This window comes from Panthera pardus, unplaced genomic scaffold, assembly GCF_024362965.1.
Source record: "Panthera pardus isolate Hobbes unplaced genomic scaffold, ASM2436296v1 HiC_scaffold_16, whole genome shotgun sequence".
In the NCBI taxonomy this organism is placed as follows: Eukaryota; Metazoa; Chordata; class Mammalia; order Carnivora; family Felidae; genus Panthera; species Panthera pardus.
In genome coordinates this window covers 116,782,760-116,802,186 of record NW_026526721.1, presented here as the reverse complement: position 1 = coordinate 116,802,186, position 19,427 = coordinate 116,782,760, and the positions used below count along the sequence as shown (strand labels likewise).

The following is a 19,427-nucleotide window of genomic DNA, read 5'->3' as shown; positions in this document are numbered from 1 at the left end:
GGACTACTGAAATGGCCTCCAGAAGGATCTCCCTGCATTTATCCCTGCCCACTTCAACCTATTCCTGACACCACCCCTGAATAACAAGTCTACAACTCTACCAGCTGAGGGATCAGTGTACTCCACATAGCCATACAGCAAAGGGGCTTGTTCTCAATAAAATCCAAATTCCTCGTCATAGTCTACAAGTCCCTAAGGGATCTGGTCCTGTCACTCTGATCTCCTCTTCCACCACTAACACCACTAGCCCTCCCTGCCCCTCCTGCAGGCACATGGGAAAACTTGCTGTTCCGGGGACAGATACATCAAGCACATTCTAAGGTATTGGCACTTGTGACTCTGGCTGCCTATAATGCTCTTCTTCCAGTGACAACTCCTCCCTTTGTGTCTGTGCAAATGTAACCAATATGAAAAGTCCTCCCTGAAAACACTACCTGAAACAGCACTGCCAACCTCAACAGTCTTGCCCCTAATCCCATTTTATTTTTCTTTGTCGTACTTGTATCTCCCTGATAGGTCTATTTATTGTTCCTTTCTCACTCCACTAGAATGCATACTTCGTTGATATGAACATGCAACTCACAGAAGAAATCGCAGGGGCAAACAAATGCTTTCATTTTGGCAAGTTAAGAAATAAATCACTATAAATTGGACAAACTCGATTTCCCATAAAAACTAGAAGAAATTCTTTTAAAAGTCGTGCAGCTGAGAATTCCATGCAACAGACCAGTTGGTACCCTGCCGGTGAAGATGACAAACCATATAACCTCTAAGAAGCAACTCGATAATATGCAACAGGAGTTCAAAGAGTTCATTTCCTTTGATTTCAGCACTTTGTTTCTTGGACCTATCTTCTAAAAATAGGAAACCAAAACTCATTTTCAAGAATATCCCTATAATATTATTTCCATTAATAAAAAGTAGAAAAAGAAACCATATATCCAATAATAAAATGGTTATAGAAATTATAGCATTATTGGGGCACCTGGGTGGCTCAGCTGGTTAAGCATCTGACTCTTGATTTCAGCTCACGTCATGATCTCGCAGTTTCGTGGGTTTGGGCCCCACATCGGGCTCTGTGCAGGCAGCGTGGAGCCTGCTTGGGATTCTCTCTCTCCCTCTCTCTCTGTCCCTTCCCCACTCATGCTATCTCTGTCTCTTTCAAAATAGATAAATAAAACTTAAAAAAATTTTAAAGAAATTACAGCATTCTCTCACATATCAAAATGTTACTTAAAAATCATAACTTCAACAGTATTTAAAGCCATGAGAAAATACTTACAGTGTAGTGTTTCATGAATATGGTAGAATATAAAACTATCTCTTTATGCTTGTCAATATATGTATCCTGATTTTGTAAAGAAAATGTATGAAGAAATGTGAACCAAAAAAGGGAAAAAACTATCAAAATGTTTTACATTGTTTACTAATGATAGTAGGATTATGGACAAATTTAATTTATTCTTTTTAAATGCCTTCATTTTCATTTATATTCAGATATTTTCATTGTAACTAAAATACAATTTTTCAGCGAGGTTATACCATCTTCATGAAGTCTGTTGTGTTGTAATTCTTACTGATTCCTGCTGTTTCACCATGTCTTCAAAAGATTTGTCACTTCTTAGGAGTCTTCAGAATGATTTACAGATGAAAAACATCTGTAAATGTTGAGACTTATCATTTTAAACATACACACATAAAACCCAAACGCTAAAATTTCCATGGTAGCATATTCAACCTATATTGGCATTTATTTATTAATCTAATCCATCCATATCCAACCTAGCTTTTGTTAGTTTGTTCATTTTAACATTGAAATGTATGTACTTAACATCTGGAGTTGTCAAAAATAAGCAAAACAGATGTAATTTAATAATAAATAAGTGCCATGTGTAGTTAGGGAAGAGCTTAGAGCCTAGAGAAGTCAAGTAATATGAAATATTTGTATGTCTCAACTCCAGATAATCTTGAGAAAGCCCAACATTCTAATTATAATGCAAGATACTCGTGTAGATTTGCTCAGCAGAAGTTTCAGGCACAGGCTTATTTATAGTTTCTGCTATGAGCAAAGAAACTATAAAAGTAAAGAAAAAAATTACATGAAAACCAAACTTTCAAATAAATATCATTAAAAATAAGTCTATAATTGTGAAGTATAGTTATGGTAATCCACAAAGTTTTCTCTTGTACTTTTGCTTTCATGAAGACTTAAGAAGTGGAGTCAAATTAAATCCTTCCTTCCTAAATGAGCCAGAATTTTTTCCGTTATCTCTTGACCCTCTCAAATTCCAGAAGCCTTAAATAAGCCCCAGTTGTTTCATCTCAGAAAAGTGACTTTAGTCAGCTAAGTATTCACTGAAATCTAATAGGGTGTTGTGTAAGATGAAAGTACCAGAAAAGAAGAAAATGAACAAACAGCCGAAAGTCAAACAAACACTATAAAACTGTAATTAGAGATAAGTTGCCCTATACTGTTCTCCACGTAGGTTACGATCCACTACAAAAAGGGTCAAAAAAAAAAAAAAAAAAAAGGATAAGAAGAGATAAATTCCTACTACTTAGCTGCCTCTATTTTATAGTTTTATTTCCTTTTTCCCATGACTTTCCTCAGCAGTTGGTTCTTAAAACTTGAAAAAGCATTCAAAAATCTTAGAACTTTATGACAGACTTTCGTGTAAGTAGACCATATGTTTCATGTAATGCTGACCCCATACTTGCATCCCTACTGCCAAAAAGCCATAAAATTCTGAAAATACTGAATGATTTGTCAAGCTTCAAGAACGATTACTGAAAAAAAGTCATAAAAAAATAAATGTTAAAGCCATATGTCTCCAACTCCTTCGGAGCTAAGCTTCTAGATGAAAATTATGCCCCATCATCCAGATTCAGTTCTATGAGATGTGGAAGACAAGTGGTCTTCTCCCCGCGATTTCTGTCTGTTTCCGTTGGTAAGCATGGTCAAAAAGATGTGGAGTTACTCTACACCAGTGTTCCAGTCTTCCATTTTATACAGCTAGAGAGAAAGGGAGAACAGGAGAGAGGGAGGAAGACAGACACACAGACAGACATACTGCAGAGGAAGGAGTTGAATTCTGCTTTCCAGAGTCTAGTTACCAGTTTCGTGTGAATAAGGAGTCAATGGAGACAACTTCCTGATCTCTGAATTATATTTACGGCAGCATATTCACATCTACCACCCATTTGTAATTGAGGTAGGTAACGTCCTACTTTGGTCAGCTGCTCTGCTATTCTAGGAGTCAAGGCTAAAGGGTCAGCCTAAAGCCTGCTCTTCCAGCCTTTCCTGTAATTGTAAGTCCATACTTACTTTTGTTAAATCCCCTTCTGCTCCAGATATCTAAAATGGCTTCTCTTTCCCGAATGGAACTCTGACAGACATAGTTACCCACTTCTCTCATTAGTTGTGACTGAGGTGAGCCATGGGTTACCAGACTACCCTTCCGTAGGGCTCCTGGGCAAAGAAACTTCCAGAGGCTTGCAGTTGACAGGCATAGCAATTCATAGACATGGTACCCAAAATAAGAGATACTGTCAATGTCCTCCTGTAGGTAAATCCAGCTGAGAATTTGAAGTTAATTCATATGAAAAGATTTAGAATAACATATTAAATACCTAATTAAGTAACATGTATTAGCATGGGGGGGGGGGGAGGCAAAGAACAAGGAGACGCCTTGGAAATATCACTTAATATCTCTAGATTCAGTTTCTTGGATTAGAGAAGCAGGGACGGTAATAAGGGAAAATGTTAAAATAGGTCATCTTTTAAAAAGTCTCCAGAAAAAAAAAAAAAGTCTCCAGTTCTAATAAAATGATTTTTGGAGAATACTGTGATAAGGTGTCATCAAAGACAGCTTCATGAATGGGAAAGATGGAGGTCTTAAAAAGGACAAGAGGGATTCTGACAGAGAAAAGGAACTGAAAAAAGAGATAGGACTTAAGAAAGGCAAAAGTGTATTTTGGGTGGACACTGAGAAGTCCAGTATGAATACAGAGTGAAAACTGGGAAGTATTCCACACTTGTGAAAATAGGGAAGGCACAGGAAGCTTCTGAACAGGGCAGTGAAATTTGAAATTGGAAACATTTGGAGCCAGGTAATCCCTTCTTGTGGGGGAATGTGCTGTGCATCGCAGGATGTTTCAGCAGCATCCCTGGCCTCCACCCACAGGATGCCAGGAGCACCCACCACTCATGACAGTCAAAACATGTCTCCACACATTACCAAGTATCCCCTGGGCCGGGGGCAAAATCACTCCTGGATACGAGCCACCGGACTCGAGAAAGAGGACTATGGAAAGATGAGACAGGCGTGATAACTTAAGAAGCAATTATAACTATTTCATCCTGCGATGTGTGCCGAGAGCAGGAGCTGCAAACACATATTAGTGAAGAGGCCAGGTGCCAGCTGTGGTGAACACAGGGGCACAAGCACCAGCCACAGGCAGAGAACCCTCAGCATCAGCCAGCTGTTGTTGCCACGTGGGAAGGCAAATCCAGCCTTCCAGGTCTTCCTTCCCCACCTCCCTTCAAGAGAAATAAATCCTGGACTTCAGGTAAAATTTCCTGATTTTAAAAATATAGGACTGGGGCGCCTGGGTGGCTCAGTCGGTTGGGCGTCCGACTTCAGCTCAGGTCACGATCTCACGGTCCGTGAGTTTGAGCCCCGGGTCGGGCTCTGGGCTGACGGCTCAGAGCCTGGAGCCTGCTTCAGATTCTGTGTTTCCCTCTCTCTCTGCCCCTCCCCCATTCACGCTCTGTCTCTCTCTGTCTCAAAAATAAACAAATGTTAAAAAAAAGAAAAATTAAAACAAAAAAAATATATAGGACTTAGTTCAAGTTTTCTGGGAGACAGCAAGCAGGGTGGATTTAACCCTCAAGCTGCCCAAGATCTGCAGCCTGGACTAAGTTGGTGATAGCTTGGAGAGTGTTTAGCAGGAGAAATTAATGGACCCTGATCAAACCAACTGTAAAAGCACAGATTTTTTTTTTTTTGTAATGTTTATTTTTGAGTGAGAGAGAGACAGAATGTGAGCGGAGGAGGGGCAGAGAGAGAGGGAGACACAGAATCTTGAAGCAGTTCCAGGCTCTGAGCTGTTGGCACAGAGCCCAACAGAGGGCTCAAGCTCATGAACCATGAGATCATGACCTGAGCCAAAGTCAGATGCTTAACCAACTGAGCCACCCAGGTGCCCCAAGATTTTTTTTTAAAGACAATTTTGAGAAAGGTGCAAAATTGATCTTGAATAAGCATTAGATGATGCGAAGGAATTACTATTGAGTGTGATAACAGTATTATGATTATCTCAAAAAAGTTTTATCTTTTTGAGATAATTACATATTATACACAGATACGCTTTCCATTATAAATGAAACCAAGAAAAAAAAAAGAGAGAAAATAATGAGTGAAACAACACATTTCAATATCAAGAATAAATCAGAGGAATGAGAAAAAGTGACTTCAAAGATTTGAATTTGAGTAAATAAGGAACATCACCAAAGAGACTGTGCCACTAAATTTATTATTTCCTTGGGGTTCCCCTGGGGAAAAAAAAAGTTGTCTTTATATCTTAACTTGTTAAAACTTATTCTCTAGAATCTATTGAGAGCCTATAATTTTTTTCCATTGCCAATCAGAATACAAGAATTAATTCTATACATTCTAGGTTCTACTTTAGGATAATGTTAATCAGAATTATACTGTGTAAAATAATAACATTAGTTAGTAGCACTTCCTGAGCATTTTCTGTTTGCAGACCCTGTGCTAAGCCTTTTACTGGCATTATAACATTTAATCCTCAAATCAACTTTAGGAGACAATCACCTTTATAAAGAAAAGAGGATTCAGAGAGGTTAAGTAACTTATTCCAAGGATAACCAGCAAAAAAGAGAAAAGAGAGGAGATTTAAATTCAGGCTGTCTGATTCCAAAACCCTCTCCCCTTAACCATTACCCTACACTGTCTCAGGCCACAGGGCATCTTTTCCTAATTAGCATGTAAGCAGCTTATTAGCATCTGACTGTATCCCAGTAAGCCAGGCGAGCTCATACATACTTTAGTTAATTCATAGTTAGAGGTGTCCAACCTCCTCGCTGTATGGTGAACCCTCTTTGGCTATATGTAGAAAGCAAACATTCTCTTCTGTATTGCTTAACATTTGAAATGCAAAGGAGTATCGTCCTCAAATTCTTAGTAAAATATCCAAGATGAAAGTGGGACCAATATAGCTTTCCAGATAATTCAAGGCACAACAGGCTTCTACCATAGTTTATGAGAAATACTAAGAGACGTGAAGCACCCTCTTCTGCCATGTGGTCTTCAGAGTCACAGTGTCTATGTTTCTGAACCTCTACTGATCCCCAAGGCAACCAAGTGAAAAACAAGCCCAGTACTGCACACTGTCTCGGTGCGCATGTCCGGGTACACAGGACTGCAGGCTGGGAGTCATGCATGGCAAGAATGGCTGGGATATACAATTTATTGTGAATAATAGGAATGCTATGCCATCAATTAGCATAATCCAGATAAACAAATCCCTAAGTAGGAAAATACTCAAACCAAATTTGTTCAGTGCACATCCAATTTTACATAAGCAAAGTTCCCTTTTGCCAGCATTGGGGCAGTGGCTTCTAGTTCAGTTTTTTGAATTAATTGTCAGAACACATTCGAATCACGTATGTTATCATTTTCTAGCATGCTTGCAAGCAGTTTCACCTTCTCCACTTACCTTCTACCTCCCACCACCTCTTCACACTGAATAGGACTCATTTTCAAAAGAGTTTTCTACAATTCAAATATGCTTGAAACTAATTCAAGTGTGGGCTATTCTGACACGTGTTAAGAAAAATTCACATCTTGCATCCAGTTACAGAAAAGATGTTAACTATGAATTGTAGTCATTTCTTAGGTATGCATGTTTGGTATAAAGTAAGCTTCTTAGTTTATCTTTTACCCTCAACCTGAAAAATTTTCCCTATCCACTCATCCATAAATAGTAGCCCACAATGGTGCTGCTCGTACCACTGCCATCGAGGCCATTCCGTGACTTGCTATGGAGAAGAGGGGCTTGGCTGCTTAGGATTTTATACCCTACGAGAAAACCTTATGCTTATGGGACGTGAAAATACCAATCGCTTTGTGTTAAATAATAATACAAAGGTTAGTTTATCAGTTTTTAAAAGAGATCTTTCTTTAACCTTACCTACTCTATAGGAAAAAACATCTGCTAATGCTTACTTTCTTATTCAATAAACCACAGTTAATCTCCAAAAACAACATCCAGGCTAAATGGTTCTGTGATTTTTGGTAATGTTGCACATGAAAAAGTAACAACTGTAAATATTTTCACAATTAAGCCACCCTTTTCCCCCTCCAATTGTTTTATTTGAACTGCTTCCTTCAATTTACATAAAATCTCTGCAAACAGTAACAGTAAAAGCCAAGAAAAGAGAAAAGGCATAGGGCACCATCTCCTGAAAAGATTGGGTCTAAGACACTACCACTCACAAGGTATACTCCATTCCAGAGGCGCAAACACATGTAGAATAAATGGTACTGTGACAGTGATTGAGCAATATACCACAGAAAAGTCCAGATCAAAAGGCATTCCAGCTTTATAATCCATTCTTAAGGCTTAACTAATCTCCATGGCTAGAGACACATGCAGACACAGAGACATACACACACACACAAATACTTTTACCCTATAAACTGATTTTCTTTTTATTTACCATGTTTCCAGTTTACTGAATGCAATCATATTTTAAAGGTATTTAGTGAATCTAAAAATTAGGTGATTTGATGACTGTTTCGGGAACAATTTGGAAGAGGGCCTCCAATTTTTTACAATCGCTTCTTTTTAATTTTAGAGAGTTACCAGCATCATTTTTATTAACCAGTAGGACGTAAACAGTCAAGACTGAAGCAGAGGAATATAAAGCCATTTTTCAAAACAGCTTCCAGTATTTAAATGTACTGAAGAGTATATGATTTCTCTCAGAAGACAGAAAACACCTTCATATCAAACACTAGCCTAGTTTCTCCTCTCACATAAAAACACTTCGAATATTTTTAAATGTAAATTTAATTCTAGTTATTCTTGGGCTTATTTTCTTACCTCTAAATCAAAAGTTAATTAGGGAAAAAAGCAGTATCAAGGTCTGTCCAACTCCAGCTCCTGAGAGAACTAGAATATTAACATACAAAGCAACTTTGTGTCTATGCTTCCTTTGGCATAAGGGATGTATTGATAGTAAGTTTCTTCAGATCTGTTTTCTGGTTCCTGCAGCCTTTGTCTCCACTCCACTTCCTGACACAATTCAAGAGACATCAAATAACGGAGCTATAAAGAACATACATTACAAAGGAAGTCTGGAGAAGCAAGATAATTGGCTCAAGGTTGGTGAATGGAGGGGTTAGAACTTAGATCAAGGTTTCCTGATACCCAGATGTCAGTGCTATTCCCCACAGGCCAGGCTGCTTCACCGTAAGTGCTTCTTTGATTTGTTCAGTTTTACATATGCATCATTTCTCCTGTAAGAATCTCAGAATTTCAATATGGAACAGGGACTGAGTCTGGTGTGTTTTTTTTGTTTGTCTCGTTTTGTTTTTCTATTTCTCCTTCCCATAAGGCAACACAGAACACAGACTAGACAATGAATAAATACTCGAATTAAATTTTGAAATATTAATAGTCATGCTTCGTAATATTACACAATGGGAATTATTTCTAGCATACGTTTGTATCTAAGAAGTTACAATAGGTTAGTTACCTCTAGAAAAAATGTATTCTGGGAGAATTTTTAAAGTTAAATTAATTAAATAAAATAGATTTATTAAAGTATGTAGACTCATAAAAGCTAATGTAAACTGGTACTCAAAACCAAGAATTAAAGCGATACCAAAAGAGTTATAGGCAAAAATGCATTAAAACTCTTCCTTACAAAAGAAAATAGACTGGCCAAAGCCTAGGGTTATGCTGATATGACCCATGAAACTATAAAAATACCTAGTGTACTTATGTCTAGGGAAATGCAGGAATGTTTCTCTTCTCGTACTACACACAGTACTTCTGACACCAGATGTGTGGACTTTTTCCCCACACTGGCCAATTTTCCCAAACCAAATGAGTATCCTGTTGTTCAATTCAATTCAACCAGAATTAGCAAAGATCCTAAAAGTTAAGGGCTCATTCCCATAAGACTGTTCCCACTTCAGATGCCAATCACAAGTAGCAGGTCCCCAGGTAACCCACAGCTTCTGTCTGACTTGACTACAAATAAGAAGTTACTAAGAGCTCCTCCTCGGGTTTGATCATTTGCTAGAACAGCCCACAGAACTCAGGAAAACAACTTACTTACTATTGCAAATTTATTACAAAGGATATTTTAGAAGATGCAAGTGAAGAGTCATATGAAGAGATACATAGGGTGAGGTATGAAAGGATCCCATGTGTCCCCAAAGAGTTGGGTTGCACCACCTCCCTCCATATAGATGTAATCACCAACCCAGAAGCTCTCCAAACTCCACACCTTAGGGATTGTTATAGATGCTTCACCATGTAGGTATAACCAATTAGTAACTTGTTTTCTAAACCCTCTCCCTCTTCAGAAGACAAAGGTCAGGGCTGAAAGCTTCAAGCTTCTAATCATGGCTTGATTTTTCTGGTGAAGAGCTCCCATTCAAGAGCCCATCAAGAGTCACCTCATTAGAACAAAAGACATTCTTACCACCTAGGGAATTCTAAGGGATTTAGTAGTTCTATGACAGATACTTCTATCACTCAAAAATTACAAGGGTTTTAGAAGCTCTGTGTCAGGAACCAGGATCAAAGACCAAATATTAGCAGGAACCAGGGGCAGAGACCAAAATATATATTTCTTATTATTTCACAACCTAGCAACACTTTTGGAAATATAAAGTCTGTGGACTTTATGGACTCCAACCCTGGAGAAGAAAGAGCTGTATGTATAAAAGAACATGGTGAGAAAAAGTAGAAATGGGATTGAAGAATGGAGAAAGAAAAGCTGAGCAAGACCCAGAACCTAGAAACTGCCCAAAAAATGCCAGGTATGCAGGTCTCTAACTATACTTAAGTCAGAGTGTAGTAAGAACTCTGAGTCTCTACTTTGTAAGTCCGTTCATTTCTTTGCTTTGGTGGTTTTCCAGTTCGGAGTTTTGTTTTGTTTTGCCTTTGGTTACCTAGTAAAGTCACTGTTTAAAAAATTCCAACCTTGTTTAAACTAAACTAAGAAGAAAAGGAGAATTGTCCTTCTCTAGATGTGGCTGACAAGAATTTTAGATGGTCTGGACAAGCAGAGCACTCTGGTCACAGTTGTGGTGCCAGCTGGAGGCCAGGAAAGACCTAACATGGCTTGAGCAGAAGAAGGGGCGGGGGGGGGGGGGGTGCTCTGAAGACAAGGGGCCTCATTGCTGGCTTGGGCATGACTGGAAAATCCCATCAAAGGACCAGTTTGCTTCCTGCATAACAGCTCTGTGAGACTTCCCTAGGTGATTGAATTAGGGAGGTCATTTTAGTCTGCCTGCAAACTGTTTGCCAGGTTTTGTGTGTGTGTGTGTTTTTTTTAAGAAATGATTTAAATTCTGTATTTGCTGATTTTTTTGTTTTTGAGATGTTGAAATGGCTGCTGGTGTTTATCATACGGATAGAACCAGGAAGAAAAGGAGTAAATGTTTAAAGAACTAGTTGGAGAATTAAAATACCTAAAAGTAACTGGCTCCCTTCTTAGCCCTATGTGTATGTAGTAACTGTAAGTAATCAGCACCCTAAGCCCCATAAGGCTTCAAACCAGTGAAACAGACGAGTCAATGTCAGAGCCTTGCTAATAGGACAGTGGCTCTGTCCTGAGACTTTGTGGCCACGGGAATTAAGGAGTATAGCTTCTGGAGTTTTTCCTGAACAATGCCCAGAATGAAGAACCTAAGACTGCTAGGATTCCACATACCTCTTCCACTTCCTGCTGTGCCTGCAGGAGGGTGAAGCTGTGTGGCATGATGTATAATCAACTTAGTGTACTTGAGTGTCTGGGACTGACTGGGATGGTAGGGAGAGAGATAAAAATTGCATGTGCTTCGGGCACCTGTGTGGCTTAGTGGGTTAAGCGTCTGACTTCAGCTCAGGTCATGATCTGATGGTTTGTGAGTTTGAGCCCCACGTTGGGCTCTGTGCTGACAGCTCAGAGCCTGGAGTCTGCTTTAGATTCTGTGCTTCCCTCTCTCTCCCCCTCCCCTGCTCAGGCTCAGGCTCTCTCTCTCTCCTCTCAAAAATAAACATTAAAAAACATTTTTTTAATAAAAAATAAATTGTATGTGTTTGAAAGTTCCTTCATGCCATAAGAATGTTTACCTTGTAATATCCACAGCACAGAGGAGCAGAACCACATTAGCATTTAAATCAGAGGAAAACCCTCTCTCTTTCTCTTTGGAAGGAACTTTAAAAAACATTAGCAGGGGCGCCTGGGTGGCTCGGTCGGTTAAGCGTCCGACTTCGGCTCAGGTCATGATCTCACGGTCCGTGGGTTCGAGCCCCGTGTCGGGCTCTGTGCTGACAGCTCAGAGCCTGGAGCCTGTTTCAGATTCTGTGTCTCCCTCTCTCTGTGACCCTCCCCCGTTCATGCTCTGTCTCTCTCTGTCTCAAAAATAAATAAACGTTAAAAAAAAATTAAAAAATAAAAATAAAAATAAAAAACATTAGCAGTAACTAGAAATAAATAAGAGAATTCCTTCTAAAAGCTTGAGACTGTAATCCTAAAGAAAATGAACAGAGGACCGGTAAATGTAATACACACTGGGATGTCTTATGCACCCACAAACAATGAAAGCAATTATTAAAATCAACATAATGATCAATATAACAAATGAGATTTAATTCTAACTCTGACCTATTTTACTAACTTAACCACATTTGTTAGAAACACTTTTCCTGACCATCCCCCCATTTAGTCTCATTTTAATTGCATGTTCACCAAAACTCTTACTTGTATTAGAAGTTTCACATAGTATATTTGTATACTTACTATAGAGTAAATGTAGAGAATATAATTTTGCATGTTCTTTCAACTGTATTAAAATTGACATGTGGTGGGTTTTTTTTTTTTACCTTTCTAGTGAAGATTTTGACCAGAAACCCAGTCATTCTCCAGAAATATGAACCTTCAGCCTAAAAGGAGAAGATACTCAGATGTAGCAGACCCTGCCATTCCATCTTAATAATGGAGTGCTCCCATCATTCAGAAACTTGCATAGAAACTGATACTCCCTTGTAGGAAGAATAAAATTTGAAAGAACGGTAAAAGAAAAGATATCACTGTTGATCTTAAAAAGGAAAGCAAAGACTGTCTGTCTACTACTCATTCTTGGTTTAAAGTTTTTCCCATGTTAGACAAAATTTAATTCTAAACCTATACAAACTACAGTTTAAAACAAATTCCTTATAGAATAGAAATAGTAAATGAAGTATATTTCCACACTAACAAATTAAGCTTCTTCCTCAGTCACATCTCTTTTAAGATATAAATTTAAGAGAGAAAATATAAACAAATTTCAATAGGAATAAAAAAAGATTGCTATTTTCCCAAAACTGCTACAGTATGCTACTAATACAATTTAAGCTCTGAAAAATACTTGAGTCAATTCAGTAACCAAGCAAATAAATACACTAGCCTGAATTAGGTTTTTTAATAAAGGCATTTATACTTAAAATTAAGTAAAATTATTAACAGAAGTCAATTTCCCTCCTCTAACGTGCAAAAGAAAACATGTAATGGAAACCATTCCTCTGTGTATAAAAATAACACATGTCCACTCTTTGAATTGTGTTTTAAAATAAAGTTATCCTGAGCGGGAGATATTGAAAGTTATTTTTTGATTATAAACAATAGTGTTTGAAGGGGCACTCCTGTGACATAGTTAATAGAAAAGTAATAAATTCTGTACTGCTAGACCATCCTCAGTAACATCATTTCCAAACACAGGCTGTAACACTGTAGGCCTTAAGGTAGTAAATAGTACAATGATAACAAATTACAACACAGTCTATAATTCTACTACTCAGGATAAGTATATCTTGGCTAATATACTCTCGATGGTTTTTAAGTTTAATTTAGTGAGGCAAGCACACCACTGCAAACGCAAGCTAGTAAAGTGTCAAAGAAAAATATTTGTCACTTTAAAGGCCACCAATTTCTCAGTTCAGTCTAATTCATAGCAATTGTTGAAGAAAAATGAAAGTACTCATTGATAAATGTGCGAATCATTTCCTCCCAGGAACTGAGCCACAAATTCGTAACCAAGTTTCTAGACCAAAATACTAGAACACCCACTAGCTCCGAAGAAGATGCATCTCCTTTCCAATCAGCCATTAGTGTTTTATTCCTTTCTGATCATAAGTACACTATAACAAAGTACATGTCTAGTTAGCATCAATGCCATGTTTAAAAAGAAATAACAGAGAAGCCCTAAAACTATATTAAAGACACCACAGAAATCACTGGAAAGTCTAAAATGAAAAACAGCCCTTTCAAATGCCCAGAATCAGCTGCTACTGTCCAGAATCTGGCTCATTCCAAGAGAGCAGATCTGTTTGAGCCACAGCTTAAACGGGAATGTCATCTCCTAAGACAAGGATCCGCAAAGTTTTTCTATACAAGGCCAGATAGTAAATAATCTGTGCTTTGCAAGCCATACGGTCTCTGTGGCAACTACTCAACTCTGCCTTATGGCACCAGACCATTTATAAATAAATAAGTGTGGCTGTCTGCCAATAAAACTTTATGGACCCTGACTACGGAATTTCAAATAACTTTCACATGTCACAATGTCCTATTTTTCACTTGGTATTCTTCAATCATTTAAAAAGGCAAACATGATTGTTAACTCACCAGCCATACAAAAACAGGTAGCTATGGTGCCACCAGATTTGGACCAAGAACCATAGTTTGCCACCCTGGCCTAGGGCCCAGTTTTCCCACAGCCCATGCCAATTCCTTTCCCCCACCATTTACATAAACCTACGAATATGTGTTTCCCTTTTAGCAAAACATTCCTTTCGTTTCTTTAGGTCTCTGATGCCTGGTCTCTATTTCTTTCCCCCAGGTCCCGAAAGTCCAACAGAACAATAAGGAGGTCAGGAAAGACACGGAGCACGGCCTGGAGAAAGGACACAAGTTCCTCCTGTGTAGCTTTCCAGCTATGTGATTTTCTGCAAGTTATATAACCATTTCAAGTCTCCACTTCACCATCCATAAGGTTTTTTTTGAAAAATCATGATATCCAATCACCTGAAAGTAGTCCTGAAGGTGTGACTTTATACTAAGTAAGGTAAGTAGAGCAGAAAGATATAGCCCATGGAGAAGAGTTGCCAACCACATTTCAGAAACAAGGCCTTGTCAGATATTTCATTGATAAATTGCTACATCATGTTAGTGTATGGGTCCCCAGGTAGAGAAAGGGAGGTTGGTGAATTCAGTCAAAATCCTAGGGAAATGAGCAACTAGCAATCTCACTGACTGCATACTACTTTTCAAAATTCTACAAGTGGGCCAGAAACTCAACAAATATACATTGAGAACCTTGGTGACAGAACAGGGAAGATACTGTGACGAGCACAAAAATGAATAACTTAGTCCCTCACTTCAAAGAATTTACAGTTTGTTAAACATAAAAATCAATCATACAGGGGTGCCTGGGTGGCTCAGTCAGTGAAGCGTCTGACTTCGGCTCAGGTCATGATCTTACAGTTTGTGGGTTTGACTCCCATGTCAGGCTCTGTGCTGACAGCTCAGAGCCTGGAGCCTGCTTCGGATTCTCTGTCTCCTTCTCTCTCTGCCCTTGGTATTATTTATATAAACCAACTGCATTAAAAAGTGAGAAAGTGAGCCAAACAAAAGACAGTAAGGGGAAGGATCTCCGAGCAGCTAGACTTACCAATGAATAGAATTTCAAAGAGAACAGACAGACACAGAAATTTGAGAGTACTGTACATGCAGACCTGCCAGGTATGTGAATTATCAATTCCACTAGACGTTACTCAACTGTCCTCCAAGGATGATGCACTTCAACCAGTAGTTTGCAGGTTCCGATCGTCAAGAGTTGTTATGATCAGAGTTTATTCTTAAAATGTCTAAGTTGGTGTGATGGGAAGAAAGGGGTATTTTAATTTAACTTTCATTTACTATCCTCACATTCTCCAGAGGTGTTTTCTATGTCCCTTTTTATATTACGAAATAAAAGGCACAGTCTTTTTACGCATGATGAGTTGTTCCGTGCGGCTGGAGCCCAGGACACAGAAAATGTGCAGAAGGACAAGCCTCTCTCTGTCTCTCTCTCTCTGTCTCCCCCTTCCAGAGGTTTCTCCTCTCTCTCTCTCTCTCTCTCTCTCTCTCTCTCTGCACCCCCCCTTCCAGAGGTTTCTCCAGGACCTTGGTCTTCCCTTCTCCACCCCCCAAATTGCCAGTTTGCATCAGCAGATCGGACAAACCTTTGCTTTCCTCCCTGAATGCGCCAGAGTAAATTAAAGAGTTTATAAATGAACATGGTTGAAAAGTACTGGTCTTGACATAAACATCTGAAACCATTTCCTTCATTTTTGCCCAAAACTTGGTTTCTGCCCAATTTAGATCAGGGAATAGTCAAGGTACCTCAGAAAAAACACAAAAAGTTTGATCCTGGCCTGGAGACCTGGTTGTAAATACTTGGTGGAAATACATCCACACGTCTCCTTCTCTCATCTGGAAGGCAGAAAACTATAGGAAAGATAAATGAGGGTTTTAATCTGATTTGTGGAGACTCATTAGGAGAGTTTTGCCTCAAAAGCTCCCACAGGGATAAAATTTTATGGTAAAATCCCTATAAATAATTCTAGGAGAAAATAAGTGTTATTAACCAAAATCTTACTTAGATTCTTTCCATGCTAAAAGCAAAGTGGTAACCAAAAAGGAACGAACACAGTACACAAGCGAACTCTCAGTAGGTATAACTAAAAACAATGTTCTCAACTCTGGTCAACACACAGCATCAAACAGAGCTAAGAAAAACTAGATTCCAAAACTTGATTAATGTGATTCAAATAGCACATTCCTTACTACAGTGGAAAAACGGAAAATCACTATAAACATTTGCTTTCAAAAAGGAGTTGCTATTAACATTCCAGTAACACCATAACGCCACACTGCCTCCGATACGCATAGATTTTTCTAATCCAGGTGTTTTTAACCTTGGGCAATTTTTCCCCTCAGGAGACATTTGATCCTTTTACATTTGGAGACATCTTCCATTCTCACACTTGGAGGAGGGTGCTTTTGGTATCTAGTGGATGGGGGCCAAGGATGTTACTAAACATAGAACAACGTGCAGGACGGCCCTTTTCAATAAATAATGATCTGGCTCAAAATTTCAACTGGGCCAAGAAAGCCTGGTATAATCCATTTCTTCATGGCTAACTGGGACATGGTGACAAATACAGTTGGAGAGAAATGATAAGCACTTTTCTTATAAAGACCTCCTAGTAAGCCAGACAAGTTCGAGTTCTAAAGTTCACTTGATGCTTAGATAGATAAGGAAGTTTCCAATTTAGCTATTCTCAGTTGTAATATTTTAAGGGAGAAAATGAAACATAGTCCATGACTCTGGCCGTATTATCAAGCAGTGTACCGTCTATGTTTATCAGCTAATCACATTTACCTACACAAAAGTTCAAACTGGCTTCTGCTGCCTCCACGTATTACGAATTAATATCTTCCCGCATGTAGGCGCTAACTGAATTCCCCATGCCTACCCACCAAGATCGACCAGAACTCAGATTTCAGCAGTGGGTTTTATGTGGTCACTTTCTGAGGAAAACATTCGTATCTACAATTCCCTCTCATACTACAATCCATTAAATTTTTACTGTCCAGGTCCATGAAACTTAAAAGCCAGAGTGGGAAAGCAAGATGACTTTGTAAGCCTAAAGGAAGGTACAGAGATACCTTCTATTAAAAAGGGGGGGTTGGGGGGAGACAGTGTTCGTAATGCAGTGAACTAAAATATACAAAGCCTGAAGAGGTCCCTCTAAAGGAAGAAAAGCCCTTCGAGGTTATTTTATTTCCCGGTAAGGTTTCCTTGGGTGTTTCAACAAAGAAAGTCATTTTTTCTAGGGATTTTTTTTTTTAATGTCCCTATTTCCAAGTTTGCTGGAGGCATTTACTTGTCTATTTTCTAGGTGTTTTACTAGAAGGAAATGTTAAAGTTATGAAAAAAAACTTAGTTCAAATTTAAAAGAACCGCACAGGTTTCAGAAATGCATTGTGAACCAAACACATTCATCTAGGAGAAAGAAAAGCATCATGTAACTGACAAAACTCCATCTAAATGCTGAAGTTTCTCAAGCTCACAAAGCAAGTACTGTTTGGCAGGAATGTAGAAAGATAGGCAATGCAGCCCACTGAAGCCTTCTGAAACACGTAAAGATAAAGACAAAACTATGGCTTAGATGGACTACCTGGGTTCTACATCAAATGTCATTTTCTGACTGTAAACCTGAAATAGAAATTTCTGTCCTTCCGCTTAAAGTTCAAGCAGAAAAACGCCCTATTTGCTTACAAAAAAAAAAAAAAAAAAGACAAAATGATCCTAATTTAAAAAAAGAAACAGTACAGCACAAGGACATTTAAAGGCAAGATCTAATTTCAGAGAGCTGACCATAGAGCCAGAGCACAAAAGTGGAATACTCCAAGGGTATCTCCTGAGCAGCAAATGGCACCAGAGTGTGTTTGGACAAACATGTGGTGAGGCTCTTTAAGGCCGCTAAATGTAAAAAGTTTTGTTTTACACGAACTTGACTGCACTCTTCGCCGCAGTTCCAGCTTCTGAAAACAAGAAATGGCACCAGGCTTAGGAAAAGGGTGGCTAAGGGGAGATGTGTGTCCACAGCTTCCCCTCCAAATCCCCAAGGAGGAAAGCTGCCGCCTGGAGGTACTGGGTAGCCAGTCCGCCTTAGAGAAAACAGCCAAGGTTTTGAGCGTTGTTTTTGGCAAGAGGTAGGTGTTACCGGCTGCTTCCTGGGGCGCTGGAAGGAATGTGTCACCATCAATCAGAAAGTACACTGAGCCCCGTGTTTAGGTCACAGAGGGAGTACTGCCTCTTCAAACACGAATAAACCATGCCCATTCCAGGACAGGAGGAGAAAGGAGAGTTGCCCGAAAGGTGTTGGTGCCCCGTGACCTGCAAGACGAAAAGGAAACCCCAACTGGTGCTGAAGGAAAACTTCGTGCGCTCCCAGGTTACGGAGAACTCCGAGAACCCGCGAGGGCGGGTGCTTCCCCGGGGACCAGCGCCGCCCTAGCGCCCTTCTGGGGAAGACCTCAGCCGTCCCGAGGAGGAAGGACGATCACTCACCTCGGTGGTCCTGGCGAAGGGCAGGCTCCCACCTACTCACCTCTGCAGTCCTGGGGAGGGACGCCCCTCCCCACCTACTCACCTGGCCAGCCCCGCACGAGGGGCCAGTGGATGAATGAACTGCCCCCACCCCCACCCCCGCCGGCCGAGCCTCCCGGGACACGGGCAAACCGCGGGAGGGCTCACCTGTGGGGATGCTGGAAGGCCTCTCCGGGTCTGCACCCACGCAGGGGCTCCAGAGCTGCAAGACGAGCGCCAGCAGCAGCAGCAGCAGCAGCAGCTGCGGCTTCCCGGCGCAGCACCCCATCTTCGGCCTCTCGAGGGCCGGCGCCGGCCCCGGCGCCCCCACCACCCTGAAGCGGCGCACTTCTCGCGAGAGCGCGGGGACCCCGGTCCGCCCGGGGCCGACGATTGCGGTCGGGAGGCGACGGGCCAAGTGCGCGCGGCGGAGCGGCGGGAGGGCTGCCGAGACCAGGCCGGCGCGGAGGAGCGGGCGCCCCCCGGCGTCGCGGGCAACTTATAGGCTCCCCGAGGGGGAGGCGACAGGGCGGGCCGCACCCCGGCTATTGGCCGCCGGCTGACCCGCTGCGCCGGTGCGGTCGCCTCCGCTCGCCTTCCCGGGCCCCACGTCTGGGATTGTTTGCTCAACTCCGACCTATTTAAGGAGCTGTCTGCGGCTACGTGTAGAGACTCACGCAGGGCTCTGGCTGGAACAGGGAGCGTGTGCTTAAGTTTGGGAGTGGGGGCCTGGGAGAGTGGGGAGGAGCCGCGGGGAGGCCGGCGCGCGGGCGGCGCTCTCTTCTCTGCTGCCTCAGCACCAGAAGCTTCCCGGGAGCCTCCGAGGGTGCGAGTTTGCCCGAGTTCTCCCAAGTGGGTGTCAGACACCCTCTAATCAGAAGCGGCTGCGAACCCTCAGCAACCTCGCCAGACTCTGAGTCCTGGAAACGGAGCGCCCCCACCCTTCACCCCTACCCTCAGGGGGGCGAGCTTCTTCCCTCTGCGGAAGGAGGGCCCTGTTTT

The 19,427-nt window shown here is 40.9% G+C and overlaps 1 protein-coding gene across 2 annotated transcripts in view; it reads right to left on the bottom strand.

Annotated features, from left to right (window-relative positions):
* PLOD2 (procollagen-lysine,2-oxoglutarate 5-dioxygenase 2) overlaps positions 1 to 18,906 on the bottom strand; it is a 100,813-nt gene extending 81,907 nt beyond the window's left edge. The window contains exon 1 of one of the 2 annotated variants that reach the window (XM_019438871.2): positions 18,594 to 18,906. In XM_019438871.2, the coding sequence (XP_019294416.1) occupies positions 18,594 to 18,714 (121 nt within the window). In that variant the 5' untranslated portion in view covers positions 18,715 to 18,906. The remainder of the gene's footprint in view (positions 1 to 18,593) is intronic. The other variant, XM_019438854.2, reaches the window with a different exon arrangement.
* Positions 18,907 to 19,427: the final 521 nt, after the last annotated feature.